Consider the following 26,474-nt stretch of genomic DNA (forward strand, 5'->3'; position numbering starts at 1 on the left):
TAACTCCTAACCGCTATTAATTGGGTGTTTGCTCAAGATTTAATATCGATTCATGATTCTATCAACATCACACTCGATACATTGATCAATGGTAACTGAAAAGTATGCTGAATTTAATTCCCCAATTCACATTCAAATTTCCATGAACCTGATTAATAGCAATGGATTGAGAAACCTAGATCCTCGAATGGCGTCTACACTCTACCATTTGGTTTTGACTAGCTGTATAATATGATAAACTATTACATGATCTCGAAACTATTAGTAACTCGAACACAACACGCTATTAAATCGTTACTATATAATATTTTTTCCAGTAAAATCAATTAATATGCAAATAATTGAGAAATTATATCAACATTTTAAAAAATTATGGGGTGACTTTTTTAAAACAATTTTATGTCTAGTAATAATAATATTTTGAGCACGATTATGGTTAATCGTTCATTTTATTTTTAAGTTGAGAAAATGGTTTTGTATGACCGAGCGCTTGTCGCTTTACCGAAAGCTATAGCTAGTGGTAATGGTGCAACTCAAATCTTTTAAACCGCACAACAGCTCAAGTACCACGGTTCGATTGTTCTACCAAACATGGACAATTATTGCCCCCAATAATCTCCCTTCCAATAATTACACTCCTTGCAATAAATGAGAATCGAACCGATGATCTTGACTATGATACCAATTGTAGGACCGAGCGTTTGCCGCTTTACCGAAAGCTATAGCTAGTGGTAATGGTATAACTCAAATATTTTAAACTGCACAACAGCTCAGGCACCACAATCAGATTGTTCTACCAAATAGAGACAATTATTACACCTAACAGATTTGTTATATCTAAATCTCGAATTATATGTAAAATGAATTATAAATGATGGACTCGTTGTAACTCAATACCATAGTTACAAATTTTTAGAAAAAAATGGATTTTTTTTTTTATGACAAAAAACAGAAGAAATTTAGAAATATTTAGTGTTGAATTTTGATTGTAAAAACGGAACAATAATTGTAAGAAAATATTAAATGCGCCAAAGATTTTCTGTTACTCCAATTGGATGGATCAGCATCTCCTCTGTCCTTTACTTCAACACTCGTTTTTAGGAGCCCCACTCTCTCGGGCTCTAAGACTCTAATCTCCGTCTCTCTTGTCTCTCCCTAGAGTGTAGATTTATGCGGTAAATACGCTTGGATTGGATCTAACAAGTGGTTGGTCCTCGCATCTCCACTTCCTCGGTATCCCATCTGCTATATCTTGGTTCAATCCATCCTTTACCCGTTTCTCGGCCTTTCTTCTTTTGATCTGCTGTGGCCATGCCGGGATTCTAGGCAGCGTGTCTTGAGAGATGGGAGACAGTAGGAATTCCAAGAAATTGAATGGGAGCTTCTGTAGTGGTACCAGTAGGAGCTGTGCGAGCGGCAGCAGTTGCAGTACTGGGGTGTATGACACCGTCTGGGAGTGCGTGATTCCGTATGTGAAGGACCCACGTGACCGCGATGCGGTGTCTCTGGTGTGCAAGCGGTGGTGCGCGATCGACGCCATCACGCGCAAGCACGTGACCATGGCCCTCTGCTACACGGCCAAGCCGCAGAGACTGTCGCGGCGCTTCCCTCAGCTCGAGTCGCTGAAGCTGAAGGGGAAGCCACGCGCCGCCATGTTCAATTTGATCCCGGAGGATTGGGGCGGCTACGTGACGCCGTGGGTGGAGGAAATCGTGAGGTCTTTTGGGAAAATGAAGGCGCTGCACTTCCGGAGGATGATTGTGAAGGATTCGGATCTCGAGCTGCTGGCTAACTCGGCAGCTGGGAAGGTTTTGGAAGTCTTGAAATTGGATAAATGCTCGGGTTTCTCTACTGATGGGCTTTTGCATATCGGGCGCTTATGCAGGTTGGAAATCATGACTGATATCTTCGTTTGGTTTTGTTTGTTATTGGGTTTTTCTTGTTTTGGAATCATCTGTCTCTTTTTCTGCTATTACTGGTGTGCTTGGTTTTCTCCTATTGTTTCTTGAAATACCTTTGCTGGATCTCTTATTTCATCTTTGTGGGCACATGGGTTTATGATTTTTCGCTCTAATGTTTTTTTTTTTTACTTCGAAATCGAATTCCACTTAATTTTCATATATTTAGGAAGATATTGAATTTGTGTGTCTCGGGGTGAAAATCAAAATTCGAACTTTCCGTTCTGACATCATTGGTTCCTTCCATGTTTCCTGGTGGAGATTTCTTTTGATTTTGATTTGTTTGTGGTTATAGATATAGTTTGTGGTATTTCATAATTTTTGTGAATGTGAGTTGGGAAGGTTCAAATTTTCAATCCAAGTTTCGATCTTCAAGTTGTTGAATAAAGTTAGAAGCAAATCCTTTGTTATGGGGAGTTTGCTGTCTTCAATCATGGTTTTCCTTGTGTCCTTAATGGAATTTATGTGGAATGTCTCCAAAAATTTTAGTCTCGACCTCCAAACCATCAGGTTGCCTGATCCTCCCCGTGCATAGGCATGCATGTGGTGCGATTTTTGGATGTGCTTCGAAATAAACTAATGGAAAAGGCGATCCTGCACCACCATTACAGATCCAAGTGCCATAATTTACCCAAATCTTTTTTCGTAAGGACCAAATATGGCCCTTGGATCTGTAGTGGGGCTGCAATATTCCTGCTACAGGATTGAATTTTCCGTGAACTAACTGCTGTGGTATATCTAGAAGATGGGATTGGAGGGTTAACTTGACTTATATATAGAGTATGGACCATTACTTTTTTATGTTATTGGCTATGCAAATAATACTTTCTAGACTGTATGCTCGTATATGGTTAAATCCATCTCCTTTTTCTTTTTCTTTACAATCTTGGTGCTAAATGAGATTATTTGGGCCCGTTTAGGTATCCTCAGCATCCCCAGTCGTTGAAATATTCTGGTTCTCCCATGGGATTATTTTGAGATGAATAAATTGTTTCCCTGTGGTTAGTCCCTGAAGCTAGAATGCATGAAATACCCTTGATCTGATTCATTTTGTGTTTCATCTTTCTCACATCTGTCCCTCTGCAACTGAATGGCCTTTAGGTAATTGAAAATTACATCTCTTTTAATGTCTTCTGATGTCAATTTCATTTCTGCAGTTCATGCGAAGTTGCCGAAACTGTTCTTTTAAGAGTTGGAATTTTTTTGTGTCTTTCACTATTTTGATACCTGGGACCTGTCTTAATTCTTAAACATGGCTAAACTCAGAATGGAATTCTGGTCCATGGAATATATATTATTGTTTTGTTACTGCAATTTGAGAATTTAAAAACTGAAATTTTCAGGAATCTGAGAGTTTTGATTATGGAAGAGAGCGGGATAGTTGAGAATGATGGTGAATGGCTGCATGAGCTTGCTTCAAACAATACGGTTCTTGAGACTTTAAACTTCTACATGACTGATCTAACGAAAGTCAGATCCGAAGACCTTGAACTGATAGCAAGAAGATGCCCGTCTCTGATTTCGATCAAAATCAGTGATTGTGATCTTTCCGGCCTTGTTGGTTTTTTCCGAGCCACGTCTTCATTAGAAGAGTTTGCCGGTGGATCTTTTAGTGAGCCTCCTGGGCAGGTTGGTGAAGGTGTTTTTAATGTCCAATTGCAAAGGTACGGTGCTGTTGCATTACCATCGAGATTGTGTTGCTTGGGTCTTACTTACTTGGGCAAAGCTGAACTGCCCATCATATATCCGGTTGCATCCAAGCTTAAAAAGTTGGATCTCCTGTACGCTTTGCTTGATACTGAAGCCCATTGTACCTTGCTACAAAAATGTCCGAACTTGGAACTTCTTGAGGTAAATCCTGTAATGTAGGAAAACAAATAATTTATTTTTTAGATGCATAGCCAGTTTATCTTTTTGTATTTGTGGTGGATTCAATAGATTTCCATTCTGATCTCCAACTGAAGCTATGTTTCCATCTTTATTAAACAGACTAGAGATGTTATTGGAGATAGAGGGTTGGAGGTTCTTGCCCAGTTTTGTAAGAAAATGAAAAGACTTCGCATTGAGAGGGGAGCTGATGAACATGAAATGGAAGACGAAGAAGGTGTCGTCACACAGAGAGGAATCATTGCTCTGGCTCAAGGATGCCTTCAACTTGAATACCTGGCCGTGTATGTGTCAGATATTACAAATGCATCCTTGGAATGTATGGGTACTTATTCGAAAAACCTATGTGACTTCCGGTTGGTCTTGCTAGACCGTGAGGAGAGAATCGCCGATTTGCCCCTGGACAACGGAGTTAGGTCTCTGCTAATGGGTTGCCATAAACTCAGAAGGTTTGCTTTGTATCTCCGACCTGGGGGCCTAACAGACGTTGGCCTCGGTTACGTTGGGAAGTACAGTCCAAACATTAGGTGGATGCTTCTTGGCTATGTCGGGAGATCGGACGAGGGTCTTCTGGAGTTTTCCAAAGGGTGTCCTAACCTTCAAAAGTTAGAAATGAGGGGATGCTGTTTTAGTGAACGTGCATTGTCCTTGGCCGCCCTTCAGCTTAAATCTCTGAGGTACTTGTGGGTGCAAGGATACCGAGCGTCCCGCAATGGCAGGGACCTCTTAACCATGGTCCGACCGAATTGGAATATCGAGCTGATACCCGCTAGACAGTCCTACGTTCAAGAGTTGGACGGGGGACGGATTATCGTGGAGGATCCTGCCCATATTCTGGCCTACTATTCGCTAGCTGGTGAAAGAACCGACTTCCCGGCCACCGTGAAGCCGTTGGACACGACAGCCCTTCTCGAGTCGTAGATTTTGTGATGTATATATACCGATCTCCGATCATCCTTGCATGCTGGTGCTTGTGTACATAAATCAATGCGTCGCTTCTTGTTTTTTGTTTATGTTACTGTCCCCTTTTTTCACGTTTCCTTGTAATAAATTTTGTTTTCCTTTTTTCCTTTTTTTAATGGGGGTGCTTTCTGTCGGACCAAATAATCCTTTGAGACTCTTGAATTGTAAAATCGAGTGTTTAATTTTCATATTTGGGTTAATTACCTATGGTAATACATATTAAAAATATTTAAATATTGGAATTAAATCACTTACAAATGAGAAGTTAATGTTAAACTTGATTAGTTTTGTATATGAGTTAATTTTGTTTGGCTTCCATCCAATTTAACTTTTGTCATTTTTATCAGTATCTCCTTATCATTATTAAGTTTATTAATTGCATTATTTGTTCAATATTAAATATACTAAAGCTTGATTTTTAAAAAAAAATCAAGCATATTTGAACCCATTTGTACAGGGTTTTTTTTTTTTCTCGATTTTATAAAAACAAGGGTTGCCGATGTAATTAATTTTACACATTAGTTTTTTTTTTTTTTTTTTTTTTTTTTGCTTTTTTGAATTTTGATGATTCTGATGTAACTTTCCCTATATTACAGAGTGTGAGAGACTAAATAAATAAATAAACAAACATTAAATTTTTTATTGCAAAAGGTAAAAAAAAAATGGAGGTTACCTTTTATTCTCCCGCTTATGAAAGAAACACATTAAAATTTTTAGTGAAATGTCAATTAAGTAGTAAAAAATACCCAACTTATTGCAGTTAAAAAAAACCCAAATTCTTGCGCTTAGTAACTTTATGTTAGTTCCAAGTACTAATAATAATGAATTACAGGTTTTGTTCATACTAACTATATATGTAGTATTTATATCCACTCAACATATGTCACGTGTGTTGAGTAGATAAATATGACGATCATGGTGTATAGATAAATGATTATGATTTATCACTTATCACACATGTCATGTGTTAAATGAAGGAGAACACTGTTTATATGAGTTAACATCTACCGAATCTGAGTTACATTAATTATACTGTCATCCAAAGAGAATGCATTGTTTGTCCAAAAAAAAAGTTCCTTCGTATATGTGTCCATGAAGTGGATAATTATTTCGTCAATGGTCTTGGATTTGATTTATCTCTCAACGTACATTTTTTTAAGAAAACATGTAGTAATTTGACTAACGTGATTTACAAACTACTAAAATAGCTCAGAAATTTACCCAATATTCATGGAAAGGTACCAACTACGAATTTCACCGTTAAAAAATATTATCTTAAAAAACGAAAATTGTGTATTATAAGAATATTAGATCAAAATCTCGTGAAATAACAAAAGTAAAAAAAATGTAAGGAGCATAGCTTTACTGCAATTATATAGAAAATGTAATAAATATAAGCAACCAACCCTATCTAGTGATATAATACATAGTCCTCTAATATAATTATTTTATATATCATTTAGTAGCTAATATCTCTTATCAAAGGCGGCGATAGTGTAGTAGATAGCCCAAATTTCTATAAAATAAACATTTATTTTTAATATAAAATAAAATGAGAAAACTTTAAATATTTTGTGATATTTAAATATTACATCAATATAAATGAATAATATAATAATTAAATAAAACAATAACATATAGGCAAAAACTTGTGTGAGACGGTCTCACAGGATCGTATTTGTGAGACGAATCTCTTATTTGGGTTATCCATGAAAAATATTATTTTTTATTGTGAATATGAGTAGGGTTGACCTGTCTCACAGATTAAGATATGTAAGACAGTTTTACATAAGACACACTCTAACATATCATCATTCAATATCTTATTATATGCTAATTTTATAATTAGGAACTAATATTGCGACACCGATATTGTTGTGATTCAGAAATGTCCTCGTCGAAAATTATTAACTACCCCTCTTCTATCTACCACTTATTTAAAATTATTATTTTTCTTGACATGTATACTAAATATCTGTCGTACGTGATTTCTTGACAGACGACATATGCACTACGTATATAATATTTTTTATACACATGAACATGATTTAAGTATCTTTTTTTCACACCTGAATCATGGTAAGAATAATTGTGATGAGTCACACAGTGAAGAAAGCAGTGTTCTAAATGACCGCTGCCTTCTAAATGGCGGGCACCTAGCGGGAGGCGATCGTCACGTGTACAACTTTCGCATTAAGTTGTTCTGTAGGAGGTAGAAGATGAGTGTAGGCAGACAAGACGGTAAAATTCAACAAATTTTAAAAAAAAAGAATAATTATCAATACACTTATATACTCTGTTTGACATATACTTTTATAAGATGTGAGCGTGTCAGGTGTCGAAAAAACATCAATTCGGAAACAAAAGAAAATAAAATCTACTTCTACTTGAAATGATATGAAATATTTGATGAAGATTGCAGAAAATATTTTGTTGAATTTGTTGATGACTGGCTATTGATCTCCATTCTCTTCTTCCCTTGTATTTATACAAAGAATAAGTCTCTTGTGAGACGATCTCACGAATATTTATCTGTGAGACGGGTCAACTCAATCGATATTCACAATAAAAAGTAATACTCTTAGCATAAAAAATAATAATTTTTTTATGAATGACCCAAATAAGATATTCGTCTCACAAAATACGACATGTGAAAACGTCTAACACAAGTTTTTGCTTTGCGGACAAATCCTTAGTTGGAACTTGTAACCATAGATCATGGCCGGTTGTCACCAAAAATCGTGAGTTCTAATCTTTTATGGGCCGAGCATGTATTCATTTATTTATTTACGGTCAACACACTCTCTTACATAACATAGTATAGCCAAGTCACCGACCACTCCCCCCGCCTCCTTCCACCTTGAACCGCCCACCGCCGACGACCTACTAGGTTAGCTGTTGTATATTTCTAGTAAATTCTATGAATCTTTATTTTTAATATGATATTGAATCTTTATTAGTTATCTTATTGATTGCATTAATATATTTATTTGCAGCTTGCCGCCAAGTACAACACCAGAAAAAATGGACTATTTCGTAAATTTGACTATGCATCGATTTAAAACAATTTAATTATAAATATATTGATAGATTTTTTCTTGAAATTCTAACAAGATGCGTGAATACATACAGGCATGGCTGTCAATGAATTGAACAGTCGAGCCAGCTAGATAAATATATAATTCGTATTCAAATTTTTCGAACTCGCTCATATTCAATTTTTTTCGAGCCGAACTAACCCAAATTATTTTGTTTTATAATTGACAGAAGAGAGGTAATACTAGCTCATATAGTAAGAAATGTATCAGTATCATGGCCCAAAGGAGACGACTAGACCAAGCACAGAGGAGCCATCAGCTAAATCTGATGCAAACTAGAGTAATTCTAGGGGGGATGAGTCTGTCACATAATGCACAGATAGACCCAAAAAATGTTTTGTTCGCCCTGAGGACAAAAAGGTAGAAGCACATACTCCCATGAATTAGGTTCAACCATTTCGATAGAGAGTCAAATGAAAGGCGTACAACGATTGCATTAACACAGTATACAACAAGGGCAGGGCGGCATCTAGTTTGCATCTCCTCATGTTCCACGAGAATATATATGAAGCTTTAGCTCACTTGGTCTTCTTAGTTTCTTTTGCATACTCGTTTACGAGTGCTTCAACATCCTTCCAGAAGAGTCCCTCCACCAAAACTCCTTCCTTTGTGAACCTACATAATATGTAGCAAAAAAGTTAATATAAGACACGTGAGAAGGTATGAAAGGTTCTCTTTCTCCTGCGTGCTCTTTCTATTTGGGAAAGGGAGAAATTTAGAGATTACCATCGAGTGACGGTTTTAGTGAATTCAACGGGTGGCTTTGAAGCTATTGATTGGGGATCGGCACTCCCTACGACAAGCGTATACATATCTGAAAATCTTGGCAGTTTCGAAGTGACGACCAATCCAGTTATGTTAAAAGATCCCTGTTGAAAAAATCACACAGGTGTTTCAACTTTTGAGGTCCGGTGAATGGACTTACCACGTATGCAAGACCAAAATGCTAAACACATATGTGATTAGTTATGGAAATTTTACAAGGTCATACATTGAATGATTTTAGCTGCAAACAGAAACTCCACAACAGTAGGTAAAAGTTCAGTCCTAGTATCCATATTGGTTCCAACTACTGATAAATTACAGCAAGAACTATTATAATCAGGATGATTGTAATACAACGAGTAACTCTAGTTTTTTTTTTAAAAAGGTAATTCCATAATCGAGTGGGGGAGCTTCAATATGATATAAAACAGAACGCGAGCATTGGATGGCAGCCTTGCCCTCCAAATTAAAAAACCTTATCATTTACTTTCAGACTGTAAAATGAATCCATGAACAAATGCATTTAACCTTCATCAAGTTTTGATTACAAAATGCTCTACCTTGCTTCTGATTCATTAAAAAATATTCAAAAAAAGACTAGAGAAAATAACAAGTGAGATGATTTGCGAATTTAGATCGTGGCTTCAATATTTCTATCCCCAAGCCCTGAGGAGGCAGTAAATGCATTAAATTTATCAAGGAAAGAGGACACATTCTCTAAGTCAGAGCTTTTACACGGTCCAGACAGTCAGATCTACTATAGTTCAAACTCTTATAATTCACGGTATTATTTACACCACCAGACATTTATCATTGCATAATCATTTCAATACTCATTTATAACTTCACTCGCAATCTTCAACTTATCAAGAACAGAAAAATGATAACTCTATCGCAAGCAATGAAGATCAAAATCAAGTGGACAAATTTCTGTCAGTATTAATGATCTATCCAAATGTTCCCCTAAACCGTATTATTACGGTTAGGTTTAGGTCCTAACAAGTTATATCAAAGAGGGTAGGTGCTACAAAATAACATGAACATTTTGTAGTTCATAAAACCATTTTAGTTTTGCAGATTTCAGCAGCATTTGACTACCATACAATGATTGAAAGTCAAGGAAAAAGATGAAGTTGGTGGGGATTTTGCAAGAATGAAATGATCGAGATCAAAGGCTCTTTAGCATAAATTCTAAGTGTAAGATACAAATGTCTATTGTCTATTAGAGCGTAGAATTCGAGTTCATCAAAGACTGATCTAATCATCGTCGTACATTGATTTGAGAATATTGAGCAAACAAACATTGATAATCAAACATTATTATCAGAAAATCCATTCTCAAACTCAGTATCAAAATAAAAAATTAAAATCAAAACATATAAAGTTATTTAGATAATATTAGTAAGCAATCAAGTCATAACAAAAAATAATAATAAATACTTCACGGTACACAAAGGGTCGACCCAAAAACTGCAGTGTCACTCTAACTAACAGAAGCTTATTTCATTCATTCACAAATAAAAAACATAAATGAAGACGAGCCAACGGCAAGAATTCATTAAAGAAGGCACAGAAATAACTTACATTTGGTGGATATGTGAATAGGATGGCATTCTTTTCCTTCAAGTATATTGTTAGCTGTAACATTCCATTGAATACTATATACTTGCCAGCGTCAAGGATCAACAATCACATGTTCATACAAAAAAACAATAACTCGAGTATTTGTTATTACAAATTCATATAATTTTTTTATCACTGGTAAAACAATTTCAAACTGGACAAACTATGAAGTTTGTCATGCAAATATCCATTCATCCTTTCATACTAAAAAATATTACGATTTGGGGATGTAAACAAATAGACATAACATGACTCCAGCATAAAAAATGGCAATACAATTAGACATCCGTTTTAGCCCGTAACTATGTCACGGAAGCTGCTGTTCCGCTGCGGAATGGCCAGAACCACGACCGAGCTGCCTGTTCTCCTTGCTGAACCGTGACCGTGAACCACAGTACCAACAATCTCAAAAATTCTCGAAAACCAATTTCCAATCACAAAAAATGCATTCCACCACAACATGATCATTAAACAAAAGCATATCCCAGATACCACGCATCTAATTTAAAAAAATCACGCCACGAAAAGGATATAATCCTATGCAACCGAGAAGAAAATTCCTGTTATCAGGAAATTTCTTGATGTAAAACTGTGCAAAAAGCGCGATGATAATGATGATCGCCCCGATCAGTAGCCGAATATTACTCATCCTCAGATCTTCAGGATACCCTTTACTCTTAACGATCTACGGACAAAAATCCACAAAAGAGAAACTGCAAATGTATAAAGTGCAGAAAAAAAAGGAAACCAAAAGAAGATTTCAGCAGAACCATTGGCGAGTGTGTGATTGTGATTTGTGAGAGTGACCGTCCAGACCTCAGCAACGGATTCATCAAGAATGTGCTTGATGGAATGATGTTCCAAAAGATTGGCCTTTTTAGGGTTCTTATCGGCAGCCATTTCGCCCAAATAAGATCGTTTTCTCTCGCTGTCCACGGTTTTTGTCTGAAAAAGGGAAACAATGTTTGGCGAGCACCATACCAAATTTAACCCAATTGAAATTTTAAGTGGGGTCACGGGTTTGTTTTACAGCCCATTTAAATTCAAAGGATAAAAGGCTTAATGGAGTTCACATTATTTTCATTTAATCTAATTGTTTGTAAATTATAGTAAAATCTCGTACTTAATAAAAAAATAATTATATAATGTAATTGACGTAACGTATTTATTAGATCAAATGTTTATTATTAGATTAAAAGTTATAAATATTAGTTAAGACGTAACTTTATTTTCTTATTTTTCTGATAGCGCATAGTGTATCATCTACTTATGTGTTAACTTTGTTGTGTTGTCTTATAACATTTAGATATCGGTATTATCTTTTGCATATCATTGGTCATATTTATAGCAAAGACAATATTATTTGTTACGGTTTGATGTCACTCTTTTACGATCCACTTAATTAACCAAATCAAGCAGCGTAACGTCAGAAGCTTGACGCACGATAACTTCCGAGAAGGTCACCATTCTCAGTATTACTTTCACGCATGCATGTTTAACCAAACATTTTCTCCCCAAAGAAGTATATAAATATGTTTTTTTGGGAGATTTGAACTAATGAGCTCGCTTTGATACTAATTGTTAGGATCAAACATTTATCATTATGCTAAAAGATATAGCTAATTGTTAGGATCAAACGACCTTTTTGGGAGAGTGCACCTACTTGTGTGTTACTGGATTGAGCTGTTGGGCCCATGAATTTATGGATATGCATGTCTATACAGCTTAGCTGTTATTCATTTAACTATCAATCTTACCATTTCCATATCCGCGACCATGTCCCCAAAAAAAATATTATTATCCATTAAGATCTGACGTCACTTTTTTACAACTCATCTAGCCAATTAGATCAAGCGGTACAACGTTAGCAACTTGACGCACGATAACTTCTCAAGAAGTAACACATCCAAGTACTACTCGCACATATGCACACTCAACCCAATAATGTTAAATGTTTATATTATGTTAATTATTTTCGATTTCCTTTATAAAATTTAAATTTGAATCTAATGTCATTTGAAAATATAAATTATATTTAAACATGTGCATTAATTATATCATTTCATTTAATTTCGATTATGATTTTGAGTTTCATGTTACTTTCTATATTAAATTCTCATTACTTTATTAAATATTAAATAACTAATAAATTTTTTACATTATATTATATTTTACAATTTTTTAATGAACATTATCATCGTGAATTTTTGGTATATTGACTGTTCGTAAATTGATATTAATATATATCTTATTTTGAACTTTATTATAAATATTGTTTTTATCATGTTCTCAAAGAAATTTAAAATTTTACATAAAATTTATTCATCTAATAATGACAATGATTTTTACTTTATGAAAAATATTTTTTTTATAATTTAAAGTTCTGATAGATAAAATAATATATAGTTGTTTAAATATATATTTTTTATTTTTAAAACAGTTTACTCGGCCAATATATTGAATACAATTGTGAAAAGGTCAATTTAATGTTAGAATATTGTTATACTCATTTGAGTACTATCTTACATGGTATAACTATTTTTTTATAATAATAATAAAAAATTTATATATATTCATTAGATAATATCAACAATTTTACGTGATTAATTGGACCCACCTCCAACTCGTTTGAGACCTGTTTAACCATATCTAAACCCGCTCAGCCAAGACGAGTTTAATACGAAATCGAGTTTAGACCGAATTCATTGCTTTCTTTATTCGACAATAAAGATTTGAAAGGTCGAAACATACAAAAAATTTAAAATGCACACACATATATTGATAATATTATATGATTATATTAAATAAATTAATAAAATATTAAAATTCGCGAATAATTTGTTAATTATCAAATAAAATAACTTTGGGTCGAGTTCGGTTCGAAAAAGGTTCGAACATATTCGATTTTATATCGAGTTCGATAAATTCAAATACGAATTAAATATTGATCCAGCTGATTCAAAAAATTCGTAAACTGAATTGATTCGTTTATACATTTCAATAACAATATATAATATTTACAATATTTATTATATAATCAAAATATTTAAATAGTATTTATCAAGATATTAACTTGTTATAAATCATCTATAAAATATTATTAAGTGTGAAGATATGATAATAATAGAGGAATGCTACATGGACAACCAAATTCATACAACAATTTTTACAACACAAAAAATCCAATACAAAAATTCCATTTATCAAAATCTAACGATAAATTTAATATAAAATTTCTCGAAATAATAACAAAATCTCACGATATAATAATAAAATATCACGATATTATTGTTGTACATATCATTGTACGATATTTTGGTTGTACTTGAGTGTCAATTTTTTTTTTTTCAATTTTACTCATATACGATACTAATATTATATATATTTTTTTTTTTCAGCGGCGTGTGCAGAGTAAGTAAATGTATATAAATTTGTATCCGCATTAGCGAATCAGATTGGCAATTACACCTCGCTACCTGAAGGATGCCTCCACCATCCGCCACCCCGCCACCTCGTTCTCCGCCGCTTCTTTCCGACTCCGAATCCGACTCCGACTCCCTTACTAACTCTTCCGCTATCCACCGCCACACGGATCTCTCCTCCTCAATTTTTCAATCCTACATTTCTCATTCCAATTCGGTCAATCACGGCCGGCTTGATCAAGACCTCGAAAAAATCCAATCTTTCCTCACCTCCTCACGATCAGGCGCCCTCTCCTGCCTCATTTGTCTTGAACGCATCAAACCCCTCGATCCCGCTTGGTCCTGCTCCTCCCGCTGCTTCGCCATTTTCCACCTTCTATGCATCCAGTCTTGGGCCCGCCAATCCACCACCCTTGCTGCCTCACGCGCCGTCTTACGGGCTGCAGTGATCCCTGATGAAAATTCATTTGTCTGGCCATGTCCCAAGTGTCGTATCGAGTACTCGAAATCTCAAACGCCAAAGAACTACTACTGCTTCTGTGGGAAAGTTCAGGATCCAGAATCTGATCCATGGATTTTGCCTCACTCTTGTGGGGAAATCTGCCGCCGAGCATTGAAGTACAATTGTGGGCATTATTGTCTCCTGTTATGTCACCCGGGTCCTTGCCCAACTTGCCCGAAGTTAGTCAGGAATAAATGCTTTTGTGGGAAGGTGGAGGATGCACGGCGATGCGGGTTCAAGCATTTCTCCTGCGACGGTGTTTGTGAGAAGTTGTTGGAGTGCGAAGTTCATAGGTGTGTCGACATTTGCCACAATGGGTCGTGCCATCCATGTAGAGAGAAGGGGGTTTATAGGTGTCAATGCGGGAAGATGGAGATGGAGAGAGCGTGTTGTGAGAGGGATTTCAGGTGTGAGAGTCCTTGCAATAAGATGTTGGGCTGCGGGAGGCACGATTGCAAAAGGGGGTGTCACGATGGTGATTGCAAGGATTGCCCACTTCAAGGTAAGAGAACTTGTCCTTGTGGCAAGAATGTATATGAGGGGACACCATGTGACGTGGCCGTGCCATTGTGTGGAGCAACCTGTGATAAACTTTTGAGTTGCCGCTTCCATAGGTGCCCAGAGAGGTGCCATCGAGGACCCTGCATTGAGACGTGTAGGACAATGGTGACAAAATCGTGTAGGTGTGGAAGCTTGAAGAAACAGGTATTAGTTGGTTGTTTATGAGACGTATTATGTTTTCATCCTTCATCCTTATCATTATAGGCCATGTTTATAATGTCTGTAAGATGGGGTATGTGCACTGAATTAAGAACAGGTTCCCTGCTTTCAAGAGTTGACTTGTGAGAGGAAGTGCCTGAAAGTGAGGGACTGTGAACGGCATGCTTGTAAGCGTCGATGCTGTGATGGGGATTGTCCACCATGCTCTGAGGTTGGTTTTGGTATAATGTGTTTGCTTTGTGGGTTCAATAACGGGCAAATGTAAATTTAAAAACGGATGACTTTTTTGGACTGCAGGTTTGTGACAAGAGGCTCAGATGTAGGAACCACAAGTGCCCAGCTCCATGTCATAGGTATTTGCTGTTGTCATAATTTTGTGCGATATGTGGAGGAAGTCATAGGAGCCATCTAAGTTTTTGAAATTTAGTTGGATGCCTGAACTCACAGACAATCGAACGCAAAAGCTAATGAAATGATGAAACAAAGCACTTAAAATGAGTTACTGTGGCTATGAAGTATGAACTCGTCATTTGCAGTCATGAAGTATATCCAGCAAACTTTGATTGAACTTATTCTGACCTCTATCTTCCTGCGAAGTGTTTTTTTTCACTGGGTAGTTCCTTTCTCTTGTAAGGACAAAGACTGAAAAGTTTATCACTTCGTTTTGGGTATAAAATTTAATTTTTAAGTAAATGATATCAGAATTCTTTCAGTGAGATGATTTGGGAATGATGCCATGAATCTTGTGAGAGACTGATGAGATCTGATGCAGATAAGTTTACAAATGATTGTGTATTCCTAGGAAAGACTGATTCTTTATGTAGGAGGGGTCGTTATAATGCAACTAGGTTGATTTTCAAGAAAAAAATTTAACTGAAATCTCATGCTCCAGTCCATCATATGGCTCACCTTTATTTTGTGAGCTGAAAAGCCCTTTGTTTATCTTTTCAATTTTTACCATCAGTTAGTATATATTTGAGTAGCTGCTATTAGGAACGACTAGTTATATATTAAGGCTTATTCTACATGACAAGTGTCTTGATTTTAGATGCCAACATAAGTTGGATTTTATATTATTTATGAACAAGCATTTAATTGAACTTCCGAGCATGGACTTCTTTACTCTTCTGAACTCGACATGGATTTAATGATAGAATGAATCTAGAGTCACTTACGAACACTAATTAAATTTAACTCACAATAATGAAATCCTTTATTTTTCCGAACAGCACATGCATAGAATTATAGAATGGGCCATATAACTAGTATGATGATCGCTTGGCATGTTTTCTTGTAGAGGTTCTTGTGCTCCTTGCCCGCTGATGGTGAGAATTTCTTGTTCATGTGGGGAAACATACTTCGAGGTAAACACTAACGGGTTTTTGGTGTTAACACATGGATTTTTATATTAGATTTCAATTAAATAGTCAAAGCGTTAAGGATTATTTACTAGTATTTGTTTATATTTTTCTCTACTCAAATAAAATGTGTCCCTGCATTTCTTATAAGTTTATATAAAAAAGCATGTCATAGTTTAATGTTCTCTAGGCATGTGTCTGGGCTGTGTTGCTAGTATCTCATGCAAAAAATTATAGGTGAGTTGCAATTCATAGTTGTCAAAGGCTCTCGAGGCGAGAGGTGCAACCAGGCGTGGACGTTGCGTCCCCAGGCGTGGACGTTGCGGCCCCAGGCGCAACGATTCACAAAGGTGAGCCCAGGTGTGCGCCTAGGCTCGCCTTGAAAGGGAGGCGCGCCTGAGATTGCTTTTTTAAAAAAAATTCACTCACAGAGTAGTTGCATTTCCGTTTTTTTTAAATTAGTAACTTAAATTGCAAAAGGCTTAGGCGCGCCTGAGATTGCTTTTTTTTCTTTATAAAAAATTCACTAACAGAGAAGTTGCATTTCCGTTTTTTTTAAATTAGTAACTTAAATTGCAAAAGGCCCAACCCAATCCCAAACCCAAACCCTAGCAGCCCAAGTTCACAAATTGAAAATGCAATTTCTCCAAAAGTTCTAGGGACTTTGATGATTCGATAGAAGAAGATGAACTTGATTTGGATGATTGAAGAATTTTAATCGTGTTACTTATTATTATGAACTTATTAATTATTTGTTATTTTGTGTGACATTGTGACTTAATTATTTCATATTTTAATATATTAATCTAAGATAAATATATTTAAAAAAAATAAAAAATGTGCGCCTTGCTTCGGTAAGGCGCGCGCCTCGCCTTGCGCCTCAGGCTCCATAGCCCTTGTGCGCTTCGGTGCGCCTTGCGCCCTTCACAACTATGAGCTGTATAAAATTATCATTATGTCTGTCTTTGAAATAATTTGTAGAGTTGAGATGCCACCATTCCTTTTTTAATTATCTTTCATCTTAATTAGGTACCTTGTGGTACAGAGGCAGAGCAAAAGCCTCCAAAGTGTCCAAAACGATGCCGTATAGCTCCTCTATGTGGGCATGGGCCAAAATGCAAGGCATGACTGGCTTCTCTGGTAATGCTATTTAAGTCATAAATGACAGGGTATTAATATTTTTTTCCTTTACAGCCGCATCGGTGCCATTATGGACCTTGCCCCACTTGTCAGCTAATTTGTGATGAGGAATACCTATGTGGTCACAAATGCAAACTAAGGTTTGCCTTAAATATGGTATTATATCTAATATTTCCTCCAGAGACATTGTTAATGAATTGATTCTTTACATGCTATATACAGGTGCCATGGACCTAAACCCGCTCCTCTTCCGGAATTCACTTTAAAACCCAAAAAGAAGAAGTTTAACCATCAGGGTGAGGTGATTCCTGGCTCTCCTTGTCCTCCTTGCTCAGAACTTGTGCTAAGGCTATGTGTTGGCCTTCACATAGGAGCCGAGAAGATGGTTGGTCTTGAAATACTGGCAACAGTTATTTTATTAATGTTTTGCATGCATATATTTTTTACTTTCCTATTTGTTACTTCTCTAAATGGGTATTTGGCGGATGTAAAATTTGTTTTACAAGCCTTGACTGCTATTGGATTTTTAATTTATGTCGTATAAAAGTGGGTTCTATATCCTATTTTATTCTTCTCAGATGGTGTGCTCAAAGTCAGCAGAGTTTTCTTGTGGTAACTTGTGCGGAAATCCTCTTTCCTGTGGCAACCATTATTGCACTTATGAATGTCATTCCCTGAAAAGTAGTTCTTCAAAATCAGATTCACTAAGAAAAGACAATTCTTGTGAAGAGTGCAGCCTTCCCTGTCATAAGGTGAGGATCTTCTGTTTTTACCCTCTCATCATCGAATTCTGTACCACAAATGTATTTTTTTGTCGTTTTTCTTAAGCAGGAAATATATGAATCACATTTATTTTTCTTCAAGTGTGCCTGGCTAAGATTGTCATTTTTTTAACATAGTGTTATATCTTCTTTCACTCAGGAGAGAGATCCCTCGTGCCCTCATCCTTGCCCTCAGCCATGTCCATCCGGGAGAATGCCCCTCTTGCAAGACACTTATTAAACGTTCTTGCCATTGTGGGTCTATGGTACATGTTTTTGAATGCATAAATTTTAATCAAATGTCTGAGAAAGAGCAAATGGATGCCCGTTCCTGTAAAGGGCCTTGCCATAGGTAATTTCTATATTTTGCATGATACTTGCTTTCCTTGAAGTTGATATGCTTCTATTTGAAAGAGACAGACTATGTCAGGGACACGATTCATTGAAGGAAACAAGCCAGTCATGTGAATACCTCTATCGCCTAAGATTGTGTTCTTTAACCTTTTTTTTGGTTGTTTGTGCCTGAGATTTAACCGCACCATGCAAGCAAGCTGATACATGTAGGCTGTACTGACATGTAATTTACAAATACATGAAAAAAGTTGTTCAGTCTAAAACTTGGAAAGAATCCAGCTATATTGTTTTGGCCCAAATGAAAATGATAGATTTGCAGTGTGGATTTGAAATTAACTTGCTCCATATCCGTCTATCCAGTTATAGCCGTATAATATTTACCTTTTGACTTTTAATGATGGAAATCATCTGTCTTCGGGCCTGGGGGAAGGAAACTAAACAAAATGTAACCAAAATAGTGACGTGGGTTTTTATCTATTTCTATGCTATTAGATTGATAATTTAGGATCCGAACAATTTTTTGGTAATTTGGCTAATTAAAAACTTTTATCATGATATCAAATAGTTCAAAAGACAATGAAGATATTTCCTTTGATACAATCAATTGAATAAATTTTGGATGCATTTTACTAAGCTGGTGGTGTTTGTTTGTTTTAGCCCTGCAAAGTGAAACTGGTGCTTAGTATCCATAATTGTTTTTTTCTCCTGAGTATCTTCTAGTCCCTGAAATATTTTAATTTCTTATCTCTTTTCTAAAAGGCATAAAGATGATACATTGGTGTGTAATGTGTATAAAGACCGAACATTTGATTACAACGTTAAATTTGCAGAAAAGTTGCAGAATTGTTACCATTTATGTCCGGAGATGTGTCATCCTGGGCCCTGTCCATCACCAGACACGTGTTCTAAGAAGGTCACTCTTTTTTAACTTATCTTTTCAGCATCTTAGAACCATTTATCATAAACAAGACAACAAACAATAAGTTTTCTTACAAAATTGATTGGCTAAAAACAAAGCATCCAAATTGCATGAACAAAATGTTAGTTTATGTTTTAAAACAATGTCTGCACCTTGTCAAAACTAATGATTTTTTTGGTTTCGTTTCGATATTTTTGGGTATTACTTTCGTGAAAGTATGTTGATGGAGATTATAATGGAGAGTATGATGGATCTTTTATTTTATTTTCTAAGGGAGAAGTCGTTTAATGTTGATTTTGATATATCAAAGTGTGTTGGATTTAAGGGTATCACATCATGTATATTTACGTGTGTAATGTGATAGGGGTATTTTTAAAATTTTAGAATATAGTGTATTGATTTAAGAGACATGTGTCCCTTTGGAAAACATATATGAAAAATTATAATTTATAATTTTATTTAGATAAAAATAATTTTTATAAAGCATTGAACACTAAATTAGCGAAAAATTAATATCTCTAAATACTAAAGAACGAATGTGGCATAAATGAATTAATGTTAAAAGAGAGAAGTATTAGTAAAACAGGAATGGTAAAATAATGTGTATACTTGTTTTTTTTTTTGAGGGTGAGGGGGAGGGGGGGGTGGAGGTTTTGATGTGCTTACTAGCACCTTCAAAACTGGAACAAGAAAGAAGACGAGTTGAGCTGTTGTCAGTGTCATTAGTAAATTATTTGAGTTTGTTGTGCTAGGTAACCGTACGTTGCGGATGCCAAACTATAAAAAAGGAGTGGCTGTGTCAAAATGTACAAGAAGCATACCATAAAGCGGGTTGTGATCCTAAAGATGTATCAAAGAACCAATATGGACTCGGTCTTCTTCCTTGTGGCGATGATTGCAAAAGCAAATTGAAGGTCACTGATACTGAGCTACATTTTCGTAATGCAAAGCCCACGGAGGTAAAGCCATCCATTCTATAAGTTATTACAATATGTCATTTTCAAGATATGGATTTGTAGAAGCTAAAAAATGAATAACATATGATTCTTTTAGCTCGTTGGAGAGGGTGAGTGGCTTGGAGTGACCCTACAGATTAGTCGAGGGATGCAACATGATATATTTAATATTTTGTGGACTAGGCTTACAATTTTAGGGAGGGAAATACTAATACTTATTTGTCTACACTTTTGGAAGGTGAAGGAGCTGGATACGACCAATAATGTTGCAAAACGTAGAAAGAGAAAACAAAGGGTAATTGAAGATGAGAAAATATCAAGATTTCAGGTTGGTCTAACTTCTCTACCTAACCTGTGGCACTGTTACCTGTTAAGATTCTCCTAAACATACGAATAACTGATTCTTTTGCAGAGAATTGTCGCTGAATTTCAACGGTTTCTTCTGTATCTTATTGTTGCTCTAGTTATAGTTGCTTTGGCATATTTTAGCTATAGAGGTCTAATGCAGCTCTCAGATTGGATGAATGATATTGAAACTCGACAGAGAAGAAGGTACTCGCGAATATAGTCAGCACATTCAAGCTTCCCTTATCGAGATGGATGAAGGTGACTTTTCTGTCTAAATCCTTTATCTGCTAATGGCATCTATGTCTCATGATTGATGACGTGCTAAATTGGACAAGATATCTGAAAGTGTAATTCTTTCTGGTGGCGCAATTCTTTCATTATTCTTTTACCTTAATTTGAAAGTAAACTAAAGATAGGAACTTGGTGGCATATATATTTTTTGTAACTAGTTTAACCTATCCTCTTCCCTTAGACAAGAGAGATGATTTATTGTCTGACATTTTCCTATCATATGATCATAACATTGCTTTGCCTGTTCTAAATGAGCATCGATGAAATTTTGATTTCAGTTGCCCATTGGATAATTTGAAAAAACATGCTATTAGAACAAGCATCGTAAAGACATCCACCAACTACTATCGTGCATGATTGGAAGAAAAATCTTTGTTCGTTTACATAAAACGTCGAGAAAACGAGTGGGGAAGTTTTTAAATTTGTCGGCTGTTATCTTGGCTTGCTTGCTTGTCACAAAGACGTTTCTGAAACATTTTCTGTATGATGTAGGGATCCACACGATCAAATGGTAATAAAGAGAGCGAGAGTTGCGCTATCGAGTGACTCCACTGTATAAAAACACGTAGACAGGTCACGAGGGAAATTTTTTGTTGATGATTTAAACATTTCTATTAAATGCTATCAAAATGTAAATTAGTTTATTCAAACTGAATAGTTTTATTTTGAATAGTTACAAACATGTGTCAAGAATTGTACAAGACGACGTAGAACAATCAACGTTAGTTGAAAAGTGATTAGTCCTTCTGTTTGATATCAATAGAAGAAAACATGATGTTTTGTTTAGCATTTTGTTTATTGCACCCGACAGCATGTGTTGATCACTCATTTAGCTGAAAAAACATTAGGAAAAACAAGAAAAAGGGTAAAGAAAAAGAATCAAATGCTTGTAATTATATAATAATAATAATAACAATTTCATTCCGAAGCAATGGAGATAGGATCGCTGGAAATACTGCCACGACTATCTTCACACAGTGCTAATGCTCTCTCCAAATTAGCAACAATATCACTCATGCTAGGTCTATCTTTCCCTTCCAAATGAACACAATGCATTGCAGTGTATGCCACCAATTCCACTGCCTCGGATTCTTTCGTTTCCGGTGGACCGACACGAGAGTCCAAAATCTTGGTTACTTCTCCGGCCATTATGGCTGGTACAGCAAAATCTACCACGCTTATCGGGTCAACCCCGTTAGCCCCAGTCTTGAAAATCGCCCTCTTACCTGTCAAAAGCTCTAGTAGCACCACTCCGAAGCCGTAAACGTCACTCTTTGCTGTCAGGACGTTTAGGCCATAGTATTCCGGATCTATGTATCCAACTGTACCGGCAGCCTTTGTGGGTGTAAAATCACGATCATTGTCCGGCCTCATCAAGGACAATCCGAAATCAGACACTCTTGCAGTCCAGTTTGAATCAAGTAATATGTTAGAAGACTTGATGTCTCGATGAATTATGGGCGGAACCGCATAGTTGTGTAGATACTCGATGCCACGCGCTGCGTCTAATGAAATCTTAATCCTCATTTTCCAAGAATTCACTAAACTACTGCTCTTTTGAACGTTGTTAGTGTCGTGTAAATGATCATAAAGAGCTCCATTCTTCATATAATCATAGACTAAGAGCCTCTCTTCCTTCTCTTCACAAAAACCAATCAATCTAACCAAATGCTTGTGATGTAGTCGAGATAAGAATGCCAGTTCCGAATCAAACGCGCTTTCTTTTTCTTGAAATTTCCTCGTTTTTGGACCCGTCTCACTCCTCTTGATAGCAACTTCACGACCATCAACCAGTTTCCCTCTGTAAACAACCCCGAAACTCCCCGCACCTATCTTGTTCTCCACAGAAAACTTATTTGTAGCCGCCTGTAGGTCCAAGAAAGAAAATTCCTCGGCCCTGTCAGCATGCTTCGACGAAGTACCACTCCGCTGACGTCTCATCAAAATCGACCCTTGTCGTTTAAGAGTGGATGATCGGGACGGTGGACTACAGCTATTTGATTGTTGTGCTACATTAGAACCTGTAATGGTAGGCTGCACAGAGTTATGAATCTTCTTTTTCCCAAGACAGACACCAGTCCACAAAAAATAAACCACGCCACAAATCCCTGCAAATCCTCCAACTGATCCAACGATGGCGAAAACAAATAGACCCCTTTTAAGCCCTCTGGAAGAGGAGCGAGGGGAAGGACTAATAGCAGGTGGTGCAATGGGTAACTCACAAGGCCTACAAATATGACCATTTCCAGAACAAAGAGTTTGAGATTCAGGATACAAGTTACACTTACAAGCAGTGTTAACACAAGGTCCAGGAAGAGTTTTCTGCAATGGCAGCACAGTTTGTGAAAAATAAGCCTGATTAGGCCAACCGGGACCCCAGCAAATCACTGAGAAATTGCTTGTAATCAATCCACAGGTGAAGTTTAGGCCTGCAACTATGGATTCAAAAGATATCCCATCAGTAATATTACTTGAAAATTGACCATTTCCACCCCAACAAACAACCGTCCGATTCAATCTTCTGATTGCACAGCTGTGATTCCATCCAAGAGCCAGGGCCCTGTATTGGTAAGCTGAATTTTCAGGCACATTCAATTGTCCATTACCGTTGCTTCCCTCGACAAACGATGAATCCCAGATCATCAATTCCACAAGCATGTCTTCCACCAACATGAATATTCGTCATTGAAAAGTTTTCGAACTTTGATTGTATCAAAGAAGAGAAGGCATCATCTCCCCAGCACATAACCCGATTGTTACTCCCCAATACTCCGCATGTACATCCAAGCCCAGATGAAATCACGCCGAACTGGGAATTCTCATTTGGGATACTGAGTCGAAGGAACATAATTTCCTCGCCAGCAAATGGCATTGTTAACCGCAGTAACGTTTCTCAGAGCACAAATTTGTGCGTCACCAATTGTAAGAGAAGTTAACGGAGCTGCGCGGTCGTTGTAAATCCGCTTGGGCGTGAAGGTGATGTTCCAGCAGAGGAGACTGAACCCACTGGACCGGACGCCGCAGAGCACGTCTCGGCCGCCGGAGACAGCGTCGAAGGAGGTAGTGGGGAGTATGGGCGGCAGCATTTGACCGTTTCTCCAGCATTGAATTTGCTGAACTGGCTGATCCGCCACAATGCTGCATATTGTGGTGGAGGAACCGTATACTACGGCGAGGGTGGATGCTCCGCCGCCAAGTGCATGAGCAGGTGGCGACAGGGTGGCCAGAAGTAACATCGTGGTGGCGATCGCGACTGGAAATTGTATCGTCATGTGAGGCGAGTTACGTTTCGATGCATTTGTATAGAGAGAGAAGGCAAAATGTTGTAGAGAGAGAAAGCAAAGGGTTTAGATATGGACACGTCGTTTATAAACAAAAACATTCTATTCAAAAAAAAATGATATTTTATTATAAATATAGATAGAGTTGATCTGTCTCACAGATAAAGATTCGTGAGACCATCTCATAAACTACCTACTCTTGTTTATATATTATTTGTCCGGGAAATAACCCGTTTTAGTCGGATTTCCTTTATCATTATTATTATTTTTTGAATGTTTTTTATTATTATCAATGACAAAATATACGCGTCACGTATATGTACATATCGTTTTTTTGGATAACTATTTATCAATTTAATTAATTTATATAAAGCTATGAACAATTATATTGAAAATATTTCTAATTATTTCGCTACATTAATTTTTAAATATTATTTGTATAATATGCAGTTTTTTAGAAAAATAATGTATAACTATATTAAGCATATTTGTAATTTGCACAAAAAATGAATAGATTTATAACATCTGAAAATTGGATGAAATATGATAGCTATGTGTATGCTATAAATTTATTAAATTAGAATTTTATGATATTTTACTAAACAAATTTTTTTTAAAAAAAAAAGGTTATCGTGCTTGGACACACAAGCCAAATTAGAGGAGAAGTGAACGTCAATGGCTTAAATGATTAAAAATATATTTTTTATTTCAAGAAATTGAGAAAATTAAGATGAATTATAAAGGGAAATTATTGGTGGTTTGAAAGATAAAACAAAATTCGAGTATAGTGCTAATTAACGACATACTTTTATTCCATTTGTTCTTGTTTATAATTATTATTTTTCCTGTTAAAATACCTAATTAACTACTAATTTAATATTATAATACACTCAAATATTAGAGCTAGGGGAAATAAAATCATGGAATATGTAACAACTTTGATATGAAAAGTGACAAAATTCTTTTCACGATGACACCACAAGGAACACACCACAAATGGGTTAACTCGACCCTACCCCTGCGGGCACTGCCCGCAAGGGTCGATCTAACGACTCGGATTTTTCCGAGTCAATTTTTTTTTTTTTTTTTTTTACATGGAGGTGGGCCCGGATCACTCATGTGGAGTGATCCGGGCCGTTCATTGCCCGTGCAGGCAGAGCCTGCACGGGTAGTGTGAAACAAACCCCACAAATGAGCAAATATTATGCTACACCGGGTGAGAGGTGACAAAAGTCACAAAAATTCTTTTCACCAAGATACCACATGGAACAAACAAATAAATGGACAAATACTATGTTAAACCAGGTGATTTTCGCCCGGTGCGACATCCACCATCCATTGGGCATGACGCCTGCGTGAATGTCCAATGGACGGGGGACGTTACATACACCGGATGAACTAAAAAATTTCAAAAGAGTACCAAAATAAGAACTAGAAGGCACCAACTCTGATATGAGAGATTGGCATCTTTCTTTTTGCTTTTATAACTTGGAGCATAAGAATAGTGTTTGGTCCTATTTAATCATAATATTGATAAGACATTAGAGACGTCAACAATATTGACGCTATATGCCATCAACTTTGAGTGCCAAATTAACAATCCAGTTTATATACCTTGGCTCTGTTTGGTATGTGTGATAGAATAAGTAAATAATTAATAATTAGAGTGATTAAAAAATAAGATATATGGATTAATAGTATGGTGGGATAAATAACATGGTGTTTGGTATGATTTTAAAATGATTGATTAATTTGTAAATTTTATTGTAATGATCAAAATGACCCAAATGCTAATTAAATATATATTTTTAAAATAATTGGATATATAATTAAATATTTATAATTATAATTTACATTTATTAAAATTAATTTAAATCATTAAAAAAATAAATTAGAATTGAAAAAATATTTATTTTCATAAAAAAAATTAATTAACAAGATTACAAATTTATAAAAATTTAGTTTAAGATAGATTTGCATTATAATTTATTTTCTTTAAAATGATTAAAAATAATTAAAATATATGAAATTAATTTATAAAAAAATATAATAAAAATTTAAATATTATATTAATTATTAAATTTTCACTAATTTTAATTTTCATATTACATTGAAGAAAACAATTCAA

General features: G+C 35.9%; 3 protein-coding genes and 1 pseudogene across 3 annotated transcripts; 2 read left to right on the top strand and 2 right to left on the bottom strand.

Moving 5' to 3' along the window:
• Nucleotides 1-1,062: 1,062 nt before the first annotated feature.
• Nucleotides 1,063-4,996, top strand: LOC140824605 (coronatine-insensitive protein 1-like). The gene is made up of 3 exons (XM_073186176.1): nucleotides 1,063-1,885; nucleotides 3,302-3,809; nucleotides 3,948-4,996. The coding sequence occupies exons 1-3, from the start codon at nucleotides 1,344-1,346 to the stop codon at nucleotides 4,764-4,766; spliced, it is 1,869 nt and encodes a 622-aa protein (XP_073042277.1). The 5' UTR covers nucleotides 1,063-1,343; the 3' UTR covers nucleotides 4,767-4,996.
• Nucleotides 4,997-8,079: 3,083 nt separating this feature from the next.
• On the bottom strand, nucleotides 8,080-11,274 carry LOC140824613 (signal peptidase complex subunit 2-like). Its single transcript, XM_073186188.1, has 5 exons — nucleotides 11,111-11,274; nucleotides 10,828-10,979; nucleotides 10,256-10,337; nucleotides 8,633-8,775; nucleotides 8,080-8,521 (listed from the first exon to the last, which is right to left on the bottom strand). The coding sequence occupies exons 1-5, from the start codon at nucleotides 11,192-11,194 to the stop codon at nucleotides 8,425-8,427; spliced, it is 558 nt and encodes a 185-aa protein (XP_073042289.1). The 5' UTR covers nucleotides 11,195-11,274; the 3' UTR covers nucleotides 8,080-8,424.
• A 2,461-nt stretch (nucleotides 11,275-13,735) lies between these two features.
• On the top strand, nucleotides 13,736-21,488 carry LOC140824620 (NF-X1-type zinc finger protein NFXL2). Its single transcript, XM_073186196.1, is given in 14 exon segments — nucleotides 13,736-14,923; nucleotides 15,036-15,149; nucleotides 15,236-15,291; nucleotides 16,236-16,302; nucleotides 17,326-17,418; nucleotides 17,491-17,576; nucleotides 17,659-17,821; nucleotides 18,015-18,188; nucleotides 18,358-18,399; nucleotides 18,401-18,549; nucleotides 19,383-19,464; nucleotides 20,223-20,429; nucleotides 20,665-20,754; nucleotides 20,839-21,488. Coding segments are annotated over 14 exon segments (2,625 nt in total). The 5' UTR covers nucleotides 13,736-13,777; the 3' UTR covers nucleotides 20,995-21,488.
• Nucleotides 21,489-21,935: 447 nt separating this feature from the next.
• Nucleotides 21,936-24,408, bottom strand: LOC140824632 (putative serine/threonine-protein kinase-like protein CCR3; annotated as a pseudogene).
• Between the last annotated feature and the right edge of the window lie 2,066 nt (nucleotides 24,409-26,474).

Source organism: Primulina eburnea, chromosome 1, assembly GCF_022965805.1.
Source record: "Primulina eburnea isolate SZY01 chromosome 1, ASM2296580v1, whole genome shotgun sequence".
Lineage (NCBI taxonomy): Eukaryota > Viridiplantae > Streptophyta > Magnoliopsida > Lamiales > Gesneriaceae > Primulina > Primulina eburnea.